Source organism: Gavialis gangeticus, unplaced genomic scaffold, assembly GCF_001723915.1.
Source record: "Gavialis gangeticus isolate Ggan-Ray unplaced genomic scaffold, GavGan_comp1, whole genome shotgun sequence".
Lineage (NCBI taxonomy): Eukaryota > Metazoa > Chordata > Crocodylia > Gavialidae > Gavialis > Gavialis gangeticus.
The window spans coordinates 51,643,967-51,663,084 of record NW_017729034.1 but is presented as its reverse complement, the minus strand read 5'-3'; the positions used below and the strand labels follow the sequence as shown (position 1 = coordinate 51,663,084).

Here is a 19,118-nt window from a genome sequence, read left to right as displayed (position 1 = left end):
TTGCTGTGGTCGTTTGACCCCAGTACTCTTTCCTGCCATGGCAGGGGGTCGGACTAGATGATCTACTCAGGTCCCGTCTGACCCTAGAAACTATGAAACTATAAGATGCATCTAACCCCAGGAAGTGCTTCTATAATCACATTTCCCTTTAAAATGTTTTTCTATCACTGGGTAAAAGTTCCAGGCAAACAAACTGCAGGCAGGGCAAGTGGTAAAAGTGGCTATGAGCAGAATGTTGTCAAAGACAAAAATTGAACAAAAGTCTGTTGTCTTTCAGTTATTAATCTACAAGTTTGCTATAACAAGACGTTATGTTTCCTGAGTGTGCTGTCACTGTCTCTTTAAAAGCAAGTTTCATTATGATTTCCTGGAGAAAATTTATATCTACATATGAATTCACACATTCATGCATTGCTGGGGGGAGAAAAATCTTAGTTAAGCTAGAGTTAAGGCCTAAATCTTACTCAATTAACTCATCCAAAAGGGCTTAAGACTGAACATTTTATGAAGTACAGAAATTGAAATGCATCACATGTCCCTCAAAATGACCTTGAATCCTGACTTTTTACCTTGGGCAACACTGGCACTACTCTGCTGAAGCAGCCTGGAAAATGACTAATTTTAATTCAAACTCTTTTATAAAGTTTTGAAGAAATTCTAGGGAGTGTCATTTTACATTTGCCTGCATGTGAATGACAGGGCAATCTCATATACCCCAATACAACCTTGCCTAGGTTGTTTAAAAGACTACAGTAACCAACAGAGCAGTTATATCCCTATGCCAATGTTTACATCTTTGTATGTTTGAAAAGTCATGTTTTGACTAGAGGAACTTTGGATTGCCAGTTTCTATTTACAATGGGGTAGATAAAGGAAGATAACAGCATATATGTTCACAGAATTATTTGTACACATAACATGTACTGTGATACATTTTCATTAATTCTGCCTTAACAATTAAATGATCAAGAGGATGCTAACTGCAGCAAGAATACATCACCTATTTTCAGAAGCTTTAAAAGTTAAGTTATTAGCCTTTATCATTAAGAAAATTACTTAAAACAAGACAGCACAGTCTTGGGACAAGGTGAGAGCATAACTAGCTGAAAAACACCTTTGAAAAGGGTGAAGTACATTCATCCATCTGAAGCCCAGCTTTTAAGTTCTAAGAAGAAGTTACTTATCTGCACAGTAAATGGAATCTTGAGACATCCCTACAGGCACCTGACTTGTGGTGCATAAGCATTCAAGATCAATTTTTTGGACATTAGTGTCTGCAGAGTTGTGTCTGTCCCTTGCATGCCCTTGCCCACCCCCAGTACCAAGGACAAGGGTTGCAGAAGGGAGGCCAACATTTGCTTCCTTTGCCAACACAAAATCCAGGTGTTATCGGACTCAGCAACAACAGAGAAGGAAGGTGGTTCACAGACTAGAGAGAGGTAACATCACTAAGAACTGCAGTTCCTATACAATGAACTGTCAGTGCTTTTCTCTATGTACTCCATTTCTGAGGTCGTAAGTATGTACCTGATGAAAAGGAATGGGTGCTGTGAGCTTTGCTAAATGAGGACTATTATACACAACTGCCAAATCAGGCATCAGATTGAGAAATTTCTCCTAAAGAATGCTTAGTAAAAGTAAGTATTATTTTCCAAGTAGCTATCTTACATTTTTCACTTCTTTTAGAATGCAAACAGAAATCTTCAAAACCAGTATATGAAACTTGACATTTATAAAACTTTTATGAAATTCACAGCATTGATGATGGTATACAAAGTTAGTTGATACTAAAAGCCTTTCACTAACAGGCATTACAAGTCCTGGGCAAAGACTACTGAAGATGTCCAAAAAGTTCAAAAAAAATATTCCCAAATATCTCAACATGTGTTTCCAAGTGCTCTGCCATCCTGCAAAGTCAGCCCTGGAAGGTCCTACAGAAGGTAACAGTTATCGAGTAAAAATAAGTACTGGAACCAAATCAGAGGATTGCTGCCACTCCTCTTCTGAAGCTGATACAAACTGGGAGGGCGGTAAAAGATTTGCACAAGCTATCCCTGTGGTAATGGTGATGTGGCTCTTGATAACAGAGAGGAGTTTTCTTGGCTTAATATATACTTCAAGATGCACTGTAGCACTAAGAATTAGGATCATATCACTCACACATAGGGATCAGTACAGAACAGTATGGAGTATAAAGATGCTCTCTGTATTCTCTCTCTCTGCACTGACTGTTTGTCCTAGAATCAGAGTGGCATTTTAGGAGAACAGGAAGGTAACCCACCCTTGCTAATACTTGAGTACAGAACAAATGTTGTTCTTGCAGAGGAGCCAATTTACTTGGCATCAGGGGCTGAAGCGGACTTGATGAACTACACCAGAGTAGACTGTGCCAAATTGATCTATATCAGCAACCCTGGGGCTAGGGAAGAAAACGCTAATAGTGGGTATGGGAAGTACATAGGGCAGCACTGCAGGTTCTGCACCTGTCAGATACAGGATGATTTATTTACTAGCACAGGTCTAATATCCGATTCTTTACGGGTACCATAGATTAACTGCTCTCATTTGGTAGATAGAGCCCTGCCTATATCTCCACTCCTAAGGGACAGGGCTGCGACCACCTCCTTCCTAAAAACTGAGGAAGGAATAGGCAGGAGAATGACTCAGTAAATCATGAAACTTAGAATGTAAGGCAGTAGCAAGAGCTGACACTGTTTAAAGCCAGACAGATCCTGCCTTCCTGAGCCCAAAGAATCTCTCAAATGTATCTAAATAAAGTTTTAAATGAGTATAACTTGCTTTTAAAGACCATTCTGAAAACTTAAGACAAAATAAAATGTCAAGTGCAAATCTCCAAGAAAATAACCACCAAGTGTCAGTCTGTCAAAGGGGGGTGGGGGAAGGGAATAGCTCTCTCCCCTAACAATATTTAAAAGGGGGTTGGGAGGGATTATTCAGTTAGGAAGTTTAATAGATGGTACTAGGTGAAAAGAAAACGGATAAAAAATTTCCCAGCTGAAACTGAAAATTACTCCTGAGCACATGGATTACCTAATCTAAATTACCTAAAGAATGTATCTTTCTTGTTATGCATGTGTTAATTTACATCTCAGCAGGGTAAACCAGCTTATGCTGAGCTCTGGGCTGCTGCAGCCAGATTGCTACTAGTACCAAGCCAGGTTTAAAGCTGGCTTAGGTATCTCTAGACTGAGGTGACTTCTGCATGACTGCAGCGTAGACTTACAATAGCTTCCATCAGGCAGCACCAAGGACATAAGAAGGACATGCGAGTTGGGTGACTTTGTTCTTTCCTATGAGCCCCTGAAATCGGGGATGGGGGATAATTTAGGGCAGAGACATGATCCACAGATGCAGTCAAAAGGTTCTGTTCCCTAGCACCTGGGGTGTGTACTCCCCAAGAGCGGAATATATGTGGCCAAGCACTCTATGAGCACACTATTTTAATGAAAATCACTTTAGTAGAAATATTTCTCACACAGTTTTGAATGCAGGAGTGAAAAGGGGGTGGGGGAGAAAGAGACAAGTGCCTGCCAACTGTAAATTATGACTGTGCAAAAGAAAAAGGGAGAATGAATCATCATCATCACCCTGGTTACAAGAGCCTCTGCTTTTTAGTCAAACCTGCACCACCTCCTCTATCTTCCAAAAGCCTAAGCTATTTTAAGTCTTCCACAGTAACGTTAATAAAGTAGCTAATTTTTATACAAAATCTTGTAAACATTTAAGATTTGGGGGGAAGTACAGTTATGTATTGTTCCAAAAATATTAAAGGCATTTTACCAACAACAAAGACTGAACGTTACTTTTGTACTAATGCTTAATTCAATTTACAGCAAAAGCTTTGTTATCCAGCACTCATGGGGAATGGGGGGTGCCAGATAACCAAATATGCCAGTTACCTGAGAGGCCCAAATAGGCATCTTTGTCTGTTTGGGCCACCGCCCCTCCCGCCATGTCCAGTGCACCGGGGGACAGGGAGGGAGGCCCCGGTCACACTGGGGACAGGCTGCTATGCCCCGGGCCATGGGGGCTCAGCAGCACAGACTACTTTCCCCTGGGCCGTGGAGGCTCAGCAAAACTGGAAGTTGCCACAGTGGGCACTTCCAGTTTCGCTTTTGCCACGGTGACTGGCATGCTAGTTAATAGAGCATGCTGGTTTGTAAGGTGCCAGATAACATGGCTTTTGCTGTATTAAGTTACCTGGAAGATGAAGAAAAATGCATGGTTCTTTGCTGTAGAACTCTTTTTTTTAATGCAAACTAGGATAGCAAACTTAAATAATGGCAGTACCATTGCCTCTCGAAATATATCAGTAAGTTAAAAATTGTGGAGGCCAGGGAAGAAACATACAGTAACTAATCTCCAGCTCTGAAAAGTCTGTTGCCATCCTCCTACATGTCTTATACCAGACAGATAATTGTTATGAAATGTAAATGGAATCTCCAAGCTAAAATTGATTCGCTAAAGATAACTTACTTCCCTGATAAGGAAGGCAGAATTACTAATCCAAAAATGACTTGGGTATGTACAATATGTGGGACTGAAATAGAGGCTATAAACAAGCAAAACATATGTAACTAGTAAACTACCAAAAATCCAGAGATAGCAAAACTGGTAGTGAAAAGCTATATAAACAATGCTGGAAAACTTTGTCCCAGAAGGGGTTGCGAATAACAAGTGTTTATGAAAAATTCAAGGGCCACTTCCAGGTTAAAATTCTTGTTCGTTAAACTTTAAATGGGTTTATTTTGAACAGCGGTACTCAACCGCTGGCCTGTGGGGTGAATCCAAAGCAGCAGCAATTAACACTGAAACCACTCTTCCTCCCCACCAAATCTTCAGACCAATAGGTAGCCTTGTAAGCCAGATGACACAGCCCTGAGTATCAGATTGGACTGGCACATGGGTCACTCTACAGCTGGATTCAGTGTACAAGGCTGAGCCCACCCAATCCAGTCTGCAGACCAACCTCACACCACTCCACCAGCCTACAAAACCACTGATTTAGAAAGACAACAGTGAATTATTTTTTGTATTGCAGTAACACTCTGGCGACCTAACAAGAGTCTGAAATCTTACTGTCCTAGATGATGTACCAATAGGTAGTAAGGACTAATCCTGTCTTCAGGAACTTGGATTCATAGTTGTGGGGACCACAGATTATTAGAGTCTGTTTATGATGAATTCTGTTCCATTTCACTTAGATATGTATGGAGTAGCACAATGCTGCAGTGGTTGAGATACAATTAATGAATCTGCACAATGCTACCACTTAAGGGGGCAGATCTCAAATGCAAATGGCCCTCTAAAAGATTTCTATTTAGTGGTTTTACAAGCATTACAGTTCTTATACTTGACTTCTGATCTTTAATAGCTTAAACTCAATGGCGCTGTTAAAGGAATAAACCCAGCTGACAGTTAAAAAATTAAGACTAATGGAATGAAAACATGGAAGCTTGCTTGTTATATTTAAGACTAATTAAATACAATGAGAAGATAGCAATCATACTAACGATCTGACTGCAGGTGTGGAATGGAGATCAGACCCTTCTACCAGGTCTTCTGAGGCTAGGTATTATTCCTCTTACATTTGATACAGACAAAACTGGCCTGGAATGCAGGTTCCAGAAACTCCTTACATGATTGTATAGTAGTAACTCACTTAATGCAGGGCTCAGGTGACAGTCACTCATCACATATATGTTTTAGAGGTTTATCATTATTGGAACTTACAGCAGATTGTTGCTCTGCTGCAATTTAACACATTATAATATTACAACACTAAGCTTTTCTGTAAGTGCTCTTGAGCTTTGCCCTACTAGATTTCTCTATTAGGCTAGTGGAAAGAAAAAATAGTGCCTGTTCAGAGATTAGACACTCTTAAGATAACTTTTATCCAACAAAAGGAAATTTAAACCAATTAAAGATTGATTATCTAATTGATAAAACAAGCCTGTGAGTTGTCCTTTCTAGTTCCAGCAATTTTTTTCCAACAAATTTGCAATAGGTCTCCTCATCTTCCAGTTGTACTGTATCTGCATAATATTGCTTGCTTCAGACATCAACCGATGGTCATAAGGATCAAAATGGGGTTCTAGCTCACCCAAATACAGGATGTAACAGTTTGCTAGATGTTTAATTACAAAAAGTGAAGGTTTCACCATTAGCAGTCACTATTGAATAGTAAAATTTTATACTCCTCAGCTAAAACCAAATTAGCGTAATCTACTTTTAGAAGCTTTAAAATGAATTACAAAAATAACGTTCAGTAAGTATTGTTTTACCATAATCTTAGTCTATTAAGTCTATTAATTCAAGCCAACATGAAATGCCACAGGTGTTGACAGCAGGCATGTGACTTATTAACAAAACTAAATGAAGATCAGAAACCAGGGTGCTTAGGGAGACCAGGAAATGCTAGAGCTTCCTTTAATGGCTGGCAGCATTTGGAGGGGAAGTCAAGAACTAGCCCTGACCAAACCTCTTAAGTATCCATGACTAGGATGAAGATGTATATCATCAAGACACAATTCTTCCTAAAAAGGTAAGAGGAAAACCACATACCTTGACTTTGACTAGTCTTTTTGCTGTCTTGATCTTTGCTTCACAGAAGGCTCCTCTATATTTAGCACTTACATCAGTGCCCACTGTCAAATATGGAGGCTCATCAATGGTCTGTAAAAGAACGGAATGCAAATAACCTTTAATCCCTCAAACACTTCCATGACAGGTGTTAAAAAAATGCAGGACAGTTGACAACACATCTGAAACAGACTGAAATAGCTGTATATGAAATGTTGCTGAACAGCCTGAATTAATATTATCTGACAACATATGGATCTGGTATCAACAGGAATTAACAAAACAAAGCCTTACATGTCTACTTGAGTAAACATAAAGCTGACAGCAAAAACAGTCAGTGCAAAGCTTATCTGTAAGTGCCCAGTACTTTTATATCACTTAAAAGTATAGAAGAGTACTAAGCTCTGCTATAGTAAAGGTTTACTAAGTGCTTATAAATCAGCATTCTCACTCAATATTGCCCTGGAATTTGGCCTGATTTGGAGGTTGTGCATGGCAAAGTTAGCATTCCACACCTGGGGACATTTTGAACAAAATTCAGTTTCCCCCATAAAACAATCCAGCATTCCTTAAAATTCACAGATTCTAACACTGATTCTTGAACACAGATGAGGATCAAACCATAGCTCTGATTGTGCTCCAAACAGTCTCCACTGCTTGACATTTGAGCTAGCTAGTGCAAGGCCCCTGGAGAAATGAAACTGAAAATGGTATTCAGAAAAGTTGGTACTCAGTATAGCCAAAAACTTAATCAATCACAAGCAAAAAAAAAGCACCCTACTACAGCTACTCACTTTTTCAGACTGCCTCTTTTCTACCTTGGAGAACTCATCACTACAGCAGTCTCCCCTGCTCACCACTGGCAATCCTTCACCTACTTTTCCCCCTCCATCCCACCCTTCTCACTATTCATAGATGCTAGGGTTGGAAGTGACCTCAACAGATCGAGTCCGACCCCCTGCCTAGGCAAGAAAGAGTGCTGGGGTCAGATGACCATCCAGCCTTCTCTTAAAGACTCCCAAGGTAGGAGAGAGCACCACCTCCCTTGAAAGCCCATTCCAAATTTTGACCACCGTCACCATGAAGAAGTTTTTCCTGATGTCCAGCTTAAATCTGCTTTCTGTTAGTTTGTGACCGTTGTTCCTTGTTACCCCAAGAGGCGCCCTGGTGAACAGAGCATCTCCAGTCCCTTGCTGCGTCCCCCTAATGAATTTGTAGGTGGCCACAAGATCACTTCTCAGCCTTCTCTTGCAGAGACTGAAGAGGCCCAGGTCCCTCTGTCTCTCCTCACAGGGCTCGTCTTGTAAGCCCTAACCATGAGTGGCCCTCGTCTGGGCCCTCTCAAGTCTATCAACATCCTTCTTTAAGTACAGTGCCCAAAACTGGATGCAGTACACCAACTGTGGTCTGACCAATGCTGCATAAAGGGGAAGTATCACCTCCTTGGTTCTATTTGTCCTGCATCTGCTGATGCATAATAAAGTGCGGTTAGCTTTGCTGATGATCTCACCACACTGACGACGCATGTTCATCTTGGAATCCACTATGAGTATGGAGTCCCTTTCTGCTTCTGTGCTGCTGAGAGGGTCACTTCCCAGCCAATAAGTGTGCTGGATATTTTTGCGCCCTAGGTGCAGCACTCTGCACTTGTCCTTGTCGGACTGCATCCCATTGTGTACTGCCCATTTCTCTAACCTGTCCAGGTCTGCCTGCAATCATTCCCTACCCTCCGGAGTGTGCACCTCACACCACAATTTAGTATTGTCCGCAAACTTGGACAGAGTACACTTCACACCCACATCCAAGTCACTGATGAAGATATTGAAGAGTACAGGTTTTCCTTATTTCCACCTATTTACATTCTCACTGACCTGTCACACTTTCAGCTTCTTTCATTCCTTGAAGATCTCAGAACAGAGACTCCCTATGCCTGAAGAAGAGTACTTGTGCTGAAAGCTTGCGAAGAACTTTGTTCCAGCTACTCAGTTGGTCTAATAAAAGATATCACTTCTACACAAAGAACCTTGCTTGTTTATGTTCTTAGACCAGTGGTCTCCATTCTCCAGCCTTTTTAAGTAGGAGATCACCTTCGGCATTTAAAAGCAACCCAAGACCTACCCTGAGTTGCTGTCCCCCAGCAGGTAAGTCTGTGAGGCAGGGGGGCAGAGTCAAAGTCCCTCCCCCACAGACCAACCTACTGGTCGCACGTGCATGCATGGGGGCACTCAGCCCCCCACCCTAGCCTCAGGTCGACTCCAAGAGGCTCTGAGATCTACCGCGAGAGGCTCCGAGATCTACCAATGGATCGAGATATGACCACTGCCATAGACCAACACAACTACAACCAAAGATGCTGCTACAGTTTACCTCAATCCAAAAAATGTGTGCGTTATTTCAAGAAAGAATCTGTGTACAGCAAAACCTCATGAGCTCAGTCTGTTACAATTTTTGTAAATCTTCTCTCTCCCTGCCCATGTGGGAGTCCCCATCCGGGGGGGCAGGGCAGCACAGGAAGAGTAAGGGAGCTGAACCCTCTCCCCAAACCCATGCATGTTGCAGGAACTGCAGTCTCTACTCTTATAGTGAGGTCTGGGCTCCTTTTCCCTGTGTGCAACACAGCTAACGGTCCATCTGCTTCTGACCTGTACTGAACAGGACCTCTATACACCTGCCCTGTAGTCAGACACTTGGCCTACCCAGAGAAATACCATATCTGCTACACTTCACACATTCCCTTCCCCCAGCTAACATATTTGCACTTACCCATTCATGATTAAATCCCTGGACTCTGCTTATCTCCCATCTAGCTACTGTCAAGCCCCTGTGCCTTCCTCTACTGACACTACCCTATAATGAATCCCTGAACACATGCATCTCTTTGTTTGATCATGGCCGTAGGAGACAGGGAAAGAGACTCACAGAATTCCAAAGCCAACCCCACTTTGACACTGTTGTATCACAAGACCAGCTCCACCAAGCTACTCCAATTAATCCTTCCATCATTCAGTACAGCAAACACAATGAATGTATCTGGAGTGCAGGCAGATAATTCCCATTAGTTATTGCTAGTTCCAAAGGGCAGAGTTAGGGGTGTGTGAGCATGCACCTTAACTCTCCACTTTCTGTTATTCAGCAAAACACATTTCTGAATTTAATGTTTTGGGAGGGCATGAGACTGCTATGGCAGGCTAGAAGTAACAAAAAAAATGTGTTGTTTACTCTTTCTGTAAGTCTGCCACTTTGTTCTTAGCTGATGAAGTTTCTTCCAAAATGCCACAGCATGTAATTGTACCAAACTGTGAGCTAAACTGAATATCAGCATCCATACTCCAGGGAACCTTTATATTTATGTACTGAGGAAAAATAAAGTTACAATGCTTTTATCCAAAAAAGCACCACCAAGTAGATGTGTTTAGACTAATAGAAGTTTTAACTGAGATTAAAGAAGAGATTGTTGAGAGGATATACATGAAGACGAAGGCAGTTACCCACATTAATTTGAAGACAGTCAGAAGGCAGGGTAGATCTTCACCTTTACAGACCAACTAAAAAAGACAGAGAGAGGCCAAGACTTGGGATTCAAAAAAGCTTGTGCTCTGTGTATGTACAGTATAATCTCTGTTATCTGGCATTTAACTAACCAGAATATGTAATTAACCAGAATTTCATTAGCAGGATGCACACGGCGCTGTGTTGCTTTGCTGTCTATTGCACCGCTCTGAGGGAACCTGAGTGCTTGCACCCTTCCCCCTGCTGCAGCAGCCTGTAGCCAGGCTGCCCTGGCATTTGCGGTGGCTGACTATTATGGCATTTTTATCCGTATACCATTTTATTCTTTATACAATATGATATATTGTAATGTACTGTACACTCATTCTTTGAAAATTTGCACTACAAGTATGGCAGTCTTCCCTGAGTACAACTCTCAGATACCTGGAATTTTTAGATAACCGGCATCCCCATTCCCCACTCATGCTGGATAACAGAGATTTTACTCATCTTATTTAGTCAGTCTGTGAACGTGCATATTTATCCTGCGTTCATACAAGAGGGCTCCAATGGAAATTCTCTCAATGATCTTGTAACCCCATTTTAACAACTCATGAGGTATGTTATAAGGCCCCTTCTTTTATTAGTTCCCCATAGATAGAGGGGAGCTGGGTGAAAAAGCGTTAGACTTGTTGCTTAGGGAGAGTTCTCAGCAGGTAATTTGATAGTTTACATACAACAAAAAATGACTACATGGAGCAGAGCTGAAATGGGAACTCTTTACAAAGTTATTAAAAGTCCCAAATACAAGAATAAATCCCCTTTAATGTTTAGGAAATACTAAATATCTCTTTCAAACAGATTTCAGATTTTAATAGGAAAATCTGAAGGTCTGAAAAAACTAAATGCCAACGCCCTCATCTCCAATTGTGAGAAAGCTCACTACTTAAACACACACATAAAATATCATTATTGCAGCTGAAATGTTATTGTCAAATGAATTCACCTAACTCTGCAATCACTGACAGAGCTTAAAATACAAGTTCTCAGCACTAGAGATTTAAGTCACCTTTCAGACTGTTTTGTTTTTAAAAAGTAAGAAAATCCTGTTCTAGTAAAGGCTAAACCATCTAAAGAAAGATGGTTTCTAAATGCTAAATGCTAAAATCTATAAATATTACATCAATAACTTGAGTTCCTAGCCCAGATTCTCTTCTCAATTCATTGGAATTACTAAATGGCTACAGGGTTATAAGCCCCCAACAAGGCACCACAAGTTGCTGGGTGTGAGCAGCGGGAGCAGAATGCAGGACCCTTGGGCTCTGGTGGGCATGATAGTCAGAGGCAGGAGGGTAAGCAGTCACCCTCTGGCCACTTCACCCATCATTAATGCCATGGTCCCAGCTCCAACCCCATGCCGGAGCTTCTACCACAGTATGTATGTAGGAATATGAAATTGGTGCTGGGATATGTTATTAGATTGGGTGCAAGCATGCCAATCCAGAAATTGGCAGGCAGGCAGGCTCAAAATGCTAATGACTGCAGGTTGAAGTGTGAGAAGACATAGATGTGCTAATGCAGGAAAAAAGGTGGGTGAACAACAGGAAGGAGATTGGTAGGCCAAGGAGGTTGGCTCCAGGATATCTAGGGAGACCCACAGAAAATGAAGAAAGAAATCAAGAAGTTTTGTACACTGGGAATGACAAGATAAGTTTGTGTGGAAGGTCAGGCTAGTTCTGACCGGTTTCTAGATCTCAAAAAGAAGCTGATGTAATGAGAAATCTAGGGGGATGAGAAAGAGGCAGGAAGATGAATTACTTGCAGGAATGAGCTGATCTTCAGGAGCCAGCCAGCATGGGACAGCTAGAATCTCCCTCATGACCTGAGCCGTAAATATTCTGATCAAATTCTTATAACTAATTACTGTACGTTACTTATTCTAACACCACTATCCAACGTGTAGTTAGTCTTTTGTTATAGTATTTTAGAGCACTCATTTAAAGCGACTGTACAACTGCTACTGGACTTCGCATTTAATAAAGGTATTTTGGCTGAATTACTGACTGGGTCACTCAAACTCCAACACTGCTGGAGCTGGTGTTGTTGCCGCCACTGCATGCCCTGAGTCTGAACTGGAGCTGCCCAGGTTGGATCTGGCCCACAAGGAGCCCCACAATCTGGATCCAGCCTACGGCACAGGGAAAGTTTGACACCTCTGATCTAGACTAGGCATCAGCAACGTACAGCCCACAGGCCAGAACCGGCCCATGGGGCCACTGGATCTGACCTACGGGGCAGGAAGACTGCTTCAGCCCACATCCATGCTTGGGTTGAGCAGCAAGGAGCTGCGCTAGGACTGAGCAGCTGAGAACTGCACCCACTCTGCTACTGTTTCTCCCAGCCCCTGCTCTCCAGCTTGGGTGTGAGCGCAGCTTCCAGCTGAATGGAGCTACACCAGTGCCAAGCAGCTAGAAACTGTGCCTAAGCTGCTGTCATCTGCTCTTTCTGGCTTCCTGTACCCCTATTCTCCAGCTGCAGCACAGGCACAGCTTCCAAACAGCAGGGAACTGAACCAGGACCAGGCAGCCTCCAGCTGCACCCACCGTACCACCAGGGCTAAGGAAAACCCAGCTGCCTGGCTTAGGCGCAGCTCCCCTCCAGTTGGAAGCTACACTTGCATCCCAGCCAGGGAGCAGGGGGCTAGGAAAAAGTGGCTAGGGCATGGGTGCCACTCCCGGGGGCACAGGAAACTCTCCCTCGCTGCTGGTATGCTACCAAAGCCACCCACCCCACACCAAACTGGAGCTGGGTTGTTCTAGCCCACAGCTTTAGACATCTGTTATATGTATTAACAGTTTGCTAATGTACTAACAGCCACCCCAGGTTGTGAACTTGTAACATAGTTTCATAGTTGGTAGGGTCGGAAGGGACCTGAGCAGATCATCAAGTCCGAACCCCTGCCATGGGCAGGAAAAAATGCTGGGGTCAAATGACCCTGGCTAAGTGATTGTTTAGCCTCCTTTTGAAGACCCCCAGGGTAGGAGCAAGCACCACTTCACTTCAAAGTTGGTTCCAGTTCCTGGCCGCCCTAACTGTGAAGTAGTGCCTCTTGATGTCTAGCCTGAATCTACTCTCAGTCAACTTACAGCGGTTGTTCCTTGTTACTCCGGGTAGTGCTCGGGGGAACAGGGACTCTCCCATTGCCTGCTGGCCCCCCTTGGCAAGTTTGTAGACAACGACCAGGATCCCCTCTCAGCTTTCTCTTGTGGAGGCTTGAACAGGTTCAGGTCCTGTAGCCTCTGCTCGTAGGGCCTGCCCTGCTGCCCCCAGATCATGCGAGTGGCCCTCCTCTGGACCCTCTTGAAGCTGTCCACATCCCTCTTGAAGTGCAGTGTCCAGAACTGGACGCAGTACTCCAACTGCGGCCTGACCAATGTCGCATAGAGGGGGAGGATCACCTCCTTGGACCTGCTCGTGATGCATCTGTGGATGCATGACAAGGTGCGGTTAGCCTTCCTGACCGAGTCCCCACATTGGCAGATCATGTTCATCTTGGAGTCATGCAAGATCCAGTCTCTCTGCATTAGTCACCATGTAACAACTATGAAGTTATATTAAATGTAATCATTTATCATTTCGATGTGATGCACTCAAAATAGGCCGACATTCAGAATACAGTATCTGTCACCAAAAAGCCTTTTACTCGCTTATCATTTGTACTTCAATCACGTTACATGCCTTTTTTCAAAGCTACTTCAGAATAGAACTTTCCAACACATTTTAAATCACTAATTCAGAAAGTTGAATTTTTAAATAAAAGATGACAAAACTCCTTGTTGACTTCAACAAGTAGTATCTGACCCACAGGGAAGCACGAAGTAGAAGAATAATCATTCCAACAACTGCCACAATCTCAAGCCTTAACCACAAAACTGTAATTACAATTAGGTGTGTTTTCACTCACTTCAAATGAATCAACAGTTCCCCAACAGTAAGTTACTTTCAATGCCAGGAGAACACAACAGAAGATAAAATACACTTGTCTCAAAATCTGCTTATATTCCTTCCTTTATGCTCTAAGTATTAACAAGTATTTGCCCATTTGATTTTGGCATACTATGGTTAGCTTTTCCTTTCTTCCTGGTTAATTTAGATTCTTCAGAATTACTAGACAATCTGTTAAAATGAAATTAAAGATGAGACTCGCTCAGTAATTTAGGGCAAACATACATTTAGGGACCCTGTCATTATCCCAAAACTAAATGTTATAGCTCTAAGAAATTCAAAGATAAGCTTCTCAAGTTTGCTTCTGGATTTTGTTCAATGGCAACACTTGATTTTGGGAGTGATGCAACACCTCAGAAATTTGCCTTTACCCTATATTATATTGAGCTGTATTCTCAACCTTAATTCAGTTTTAACATAACTGAGAATTACATTAATTAAACTTGTTTATACATAAACACAAATTTACAGAATTAACCAGAGGGTTTTTAAATGCCTTAAAGACATGAAGTATGATTTAAATGCACTGTTACATACAAACTGCCTCATCCTATTCCAAAATAGTGGTCATTAAAACTAGTGAAACAAGTCTGTAAACCACAGCTGGGACAAATGGATGAATCTCAAAAACTCAAACCAATCTTAGCTACTGACCCATAAACAGCACTTAACAGTGTTCAACCAGAACTTTGTTAAATGCTCACCACTCTCACTAAATCACTCTCAGTTTAAATCAACACAAAATTTAAACTGCTTCCCACTGACTAGTCTCTCAGGACTATTGCTTAAAAGCTATTTGTTATTTCAAACAGGTGTCCCAAGCACTTCTGCACGCTCTCTCCATATTCTGAACCTCGCCTTTATATAACTTTACTTTCACAGATTCACAGAAATTCCGGGATGGAAGGGACCTCATGAGATCATCAGGTCCAGCCCCACCTGCTCTGGACAGGAAAGACTGCTGGGGTCTCCTGTCAAAAGGAACTGTTTCAGCAGTTGTGGCACCGATAAGACACAATGAGAATGATCCCAGCCTTCTCTCTCAATGAGAAAACCACACCATTTTAGCTAACTATAAAAAAAGTAATCATCTGGCATGCTTCTTAGCTGATTATTTGATTAATAATCTGGAAAAATCATTTTCTGCAAAGCACAGAAACTTCCAGTTTGTTAAGGATTGAGGAGTAAACTCACTAGTAAGATACACCTGAAACCTCTATTTTATAGGCACTGGTACAAGATAAAGTGAATACACATATTTATGCATATGAAGTGCTGTATGAAAAGCTACATTTTGCGCATTCTAAATTGGCACATGTAAGCAAACTGTTTTCAAAGACTAGAGACAAATAACAGGCAAAGACTACACCTGGCACGGGTTTCCCTTTCTGTGTAAAATAATCCTATTGAAGGAACACAGGATTACAAAACAGATTAATAAACACATTAGCATTAAATGAGGAACCTTACCCCCAAATCTCTCTACATGCTGAGGAAACGCCAGAGAAGCGTCTATTCCCAGAATGCTCACTCACTTCCTCCAAACAAAAGCTCCTCTGATGATATGACAGGCACAGAAGGGAGCAGAGGCTGAGGTCAAACTGCAATGTTGCTCAGCTTCCCTCTCCCCAGCTCTCAAGTTCACAGTGTGAGGCTGATCCACGTTACCACATAGTCTCCTATAAACGTCCACAGCTTATTTTCCAGGAAGAATCTAAGACCTGTAAGAGTTCTACACCAAGTATCCTAGGAGCAGGTCTAGGAAGCCTGTGGAAACATACCTGCTGCATTAATTATGATTTGCAGGAGGCAGCACAAAATGCAAGAGGCTACTGTACAAAGGCCCCAAACCACAACTCCTGCTAGAAGAATTATATTACAATTTAGCAGACGTTTCCAATTTTGCACTTCCAGATGAAAATAACATGTTTAGAGAAGACACACTGAATGAAAGATGCTACAACTGCTGCAGTAAGTAACAGCATATCTAATAAAGACTGCAAAGATATTCAAGCAGAGCCATTTTTATTATTTTCAGTACTTAAGAAATACTGGGCTTAAAAAAAAAGTTAGAGGTCACCGCAAACAATCAAGTTAAAGAAATCAATTCCATAAAGTGTTACTGCACAGCATTAAATAGCTATGCGACTGCCACTAACTGTGTTATGTATTATGATAACTGACACATGCACTGAAGTGTTGCCACTTTAAAAGCTGCCTGATAGGAGGAGCCTGAAACTGGAAGCTGCCAGAAGTTTCTAGCTCACTGACAGAAAGCAGAGTATTGTTGCTGCAGCAGAAAATATCCACACTGTTTGTCTGGGCTCAGTGAGAAATCCAAAGGCTGCATTAGATTTAATGCAGCTCGCAGTTAAACTAAATTTGTCCTCTTAAGGAGATTGATGGGTAAAGCTGCAAGCAAAGGTTCTCACAACTGCATGGCTGGCTTGAGGATAAACTAACAGAAGAGAAGCTCAAGGGTCTGCTGGAGCTGTGCTTTCAACATGCCGTCTGCTCTGTCTGTGGAAGCAGCAGGACCAACAATTATGAATTAATCTTTCTTTTGCTGTGTATGGCATAGAGGACTAGAGAATGCAGAAGTCCTCAGGGATTCCCAACGTGCATTATCCTATAGGCTCTGGTATTGGCAGAGGTGCGTAAGATTTAAATTAACAATGGTTGGTCTATATGTAGATTTTTTCTTATTATTCATTATCCCTGATAAGGAGCTGTAAAACTAAATTTCAAGTTAGGTTCAGCCAAATAAACTTTAATGTTAATAATCAAGAAAGTTGGGTACAAAAAGATTGACCTAAACCTTTTTGAGAAGGGCGGCATACAAATGGAATAAATAAATAATAAATTAAAAAGGCACAGCAGATTGAAATCAGCAAGGCATCTACTCTATGAATTCATACGTGACAGGGTGACTTTTTGCTGCAGGACTGGCTTTGCCAGCAAGGTACATAATAACATCACATGTCCTGTATATTATCATAGTAGATTTAACTCTTAAGGAGACTGTGCAAACGTATTCAGTAGCGTATACAACCCACGTTAACAGCCAAAGCCAGAGAATTTTGTAATCAACATCAATATTCTTGAATTTTTACCATCATCTGTTTCCAAAAAATCTCTCTGTGTGTGTCACTTAAATAAAAGCAATTTCTAGGTAACCGATAAGTAATTCCCACCAATTTGGTGGATCCTTCTGATATTACTCAACTTCCGCCTTCAAACAGATTACACTTGGTAGGATCAATAAATGCCCATTATAAAATAAATCGACCTCTTCTGAAGGTTGGCATCTATCCCACTACTGCAGTTTCCATCTTTCAAACAAGCTGGAATACCTCAAAACAAAGAGGAGCACTTAAATAGTATTTGAAGAACAGCACTGCAACACTGCTCTTATGTAATTTCCTTCAAGACTGTTAATGAGGTCAGTTCTCCTAGTTAGAACAAAAAAGATGCATACATCTAGCTATGTGGGATGAGAACATGCCTAGACCTTCTCTCAAATTGTGCTATATTGCTGCACCTGAACCCCTACATAAAAATCCAACTGTTGTTTTTCAAAACAAAAAAATATTATATCTATGCAGTTTTTATGTGGAAATATTCCCAAAATTTTGAGATAACCATATGCAACCTATAATTTTTATATCCTAATCTGTGCTACTCAGGCCCAACAAATTTATTCTGTGGCACTACTACACACCACAGGGTGTTCCAAGGAAGCCACATGTAAACAAGATTAAATATTCAATGCACAAACACAGACGCAGGAGAAAAGATTGCACTAGTAGTATGTAAAGGGTAAGAATTGGGCTCTGTCTCTTTTGCCACTTATAAAAGGATGTCTGAGAGTCTGGGTTTGAGGCATTCTTTTCTAGTATCAGAAATTCAGGTATCATTTAGCTTGGAAGATTAGGACAACTCAAGAACCAAGTGAAATGGTTTTACAGATGCCAAAAGATTACAACTTGAGCTAACAAAAAGAAGGATTTTTGGTTACAATATTTAAAAGAGACACTGCTGTTTAATACCGGTTCAGTCTTCAATAACTAACTTTCTAAAGTAGGGGTGGAGTGGTGTTGTAGCCCTGATGGCCTATGAAATGTGAGAAGCAGGATTTATTTAGGGATTTTGGTTGATTTATTTTTTTACTGAGCCACAACTGTATCATCCAACTGTATACATTCACGAGTAGCAAAAGGTAGTTATCCGTGTTAGTCTATACATGGTTGGTCCGATAAGAGATGACTTCCAAAAAGACCTTGTTTTCTCCAACTTTTTAAAGAAAAGTATGTTAAACATTCACACCCCAAATCCCTTTTACATCAAGATTCCCAGCCTGATTGCTTAACTAAAAACAAAAAGGCTAAGTACAGACAGTCAAAAATCCCAAGGCTGGTTTAATTCAGTCTTCACAGGTTAATCTAAACTGCATAGGATGAACTGATAAACAAATGAACAGACATTTACTTTTGATTCCAAAAATGCAGCCACATACACACAGTGGCTCAGGCCAGAAGCTTGGGGGAGCAGAGGCAGGCACTAAACCACAGCTCAAAGCTCAGCTGGAGCAGACAGCTTGGGTCAAAGCTAACCCACCCACCCTGCAAGGGGGAGTTTGTGTGGGAGGTGCCAAGCATCCTGGGATACTGGGAGACTACAAGTTGACGTCAATCTGGAGATCTGGGACAGAATTTCAATAACTGATTTAGGTTAAATTGGTGTAAGTCTTAAACTGGTTTTGGCCATTTTGAAAGCAGTTTATGTGCGCTGCACTTTTCCTGTGCTACAAATTTGAACTGGTTTTGGATCACTTATACTGGTTTATGTGTAACTTCTGTCCCGAGCCAAAAGGGCCTGCCCAATTTTTTTTAAGCCAGCACAGGAAAAAAAACCCTAGAATTTCCTCCTTAAAAAACCCGTTTACATTATCTTAAAGCGGGGGGAGGGGGGCGGGTGGCAGTGGGAGGGCGGGCTCTTAGTGTTCTCTGATCTACATGCTG

At 41.6% G+C, this 19,118-nt stretch overlaps 1 protein-coding gene across 2 annotated transcripts in view; it reads right to left on the bottom strand.

Annotated features, from left to right (window-relative positions):
* Positions 1–19,118, bottom strand: part of ARID4B (AT-rich interaction domain 4B) — a 185,908-nt gene that overhangs the window by 105,876 nt on the left and 60,914 nt on the right. For both annotated transcript variants that reach the window (XM_019527131.1, XM_019527132.1), the window contains exon 2: positions 6,586–6,696. In XM_019527131.1, the coding sequence (XP_019382676.1) occupies positions 6,586–6,696 (111 nt within the window). The remainder of the gene's footprint in view (positions 1–6,585; positions 6,697–19,118) is intronic.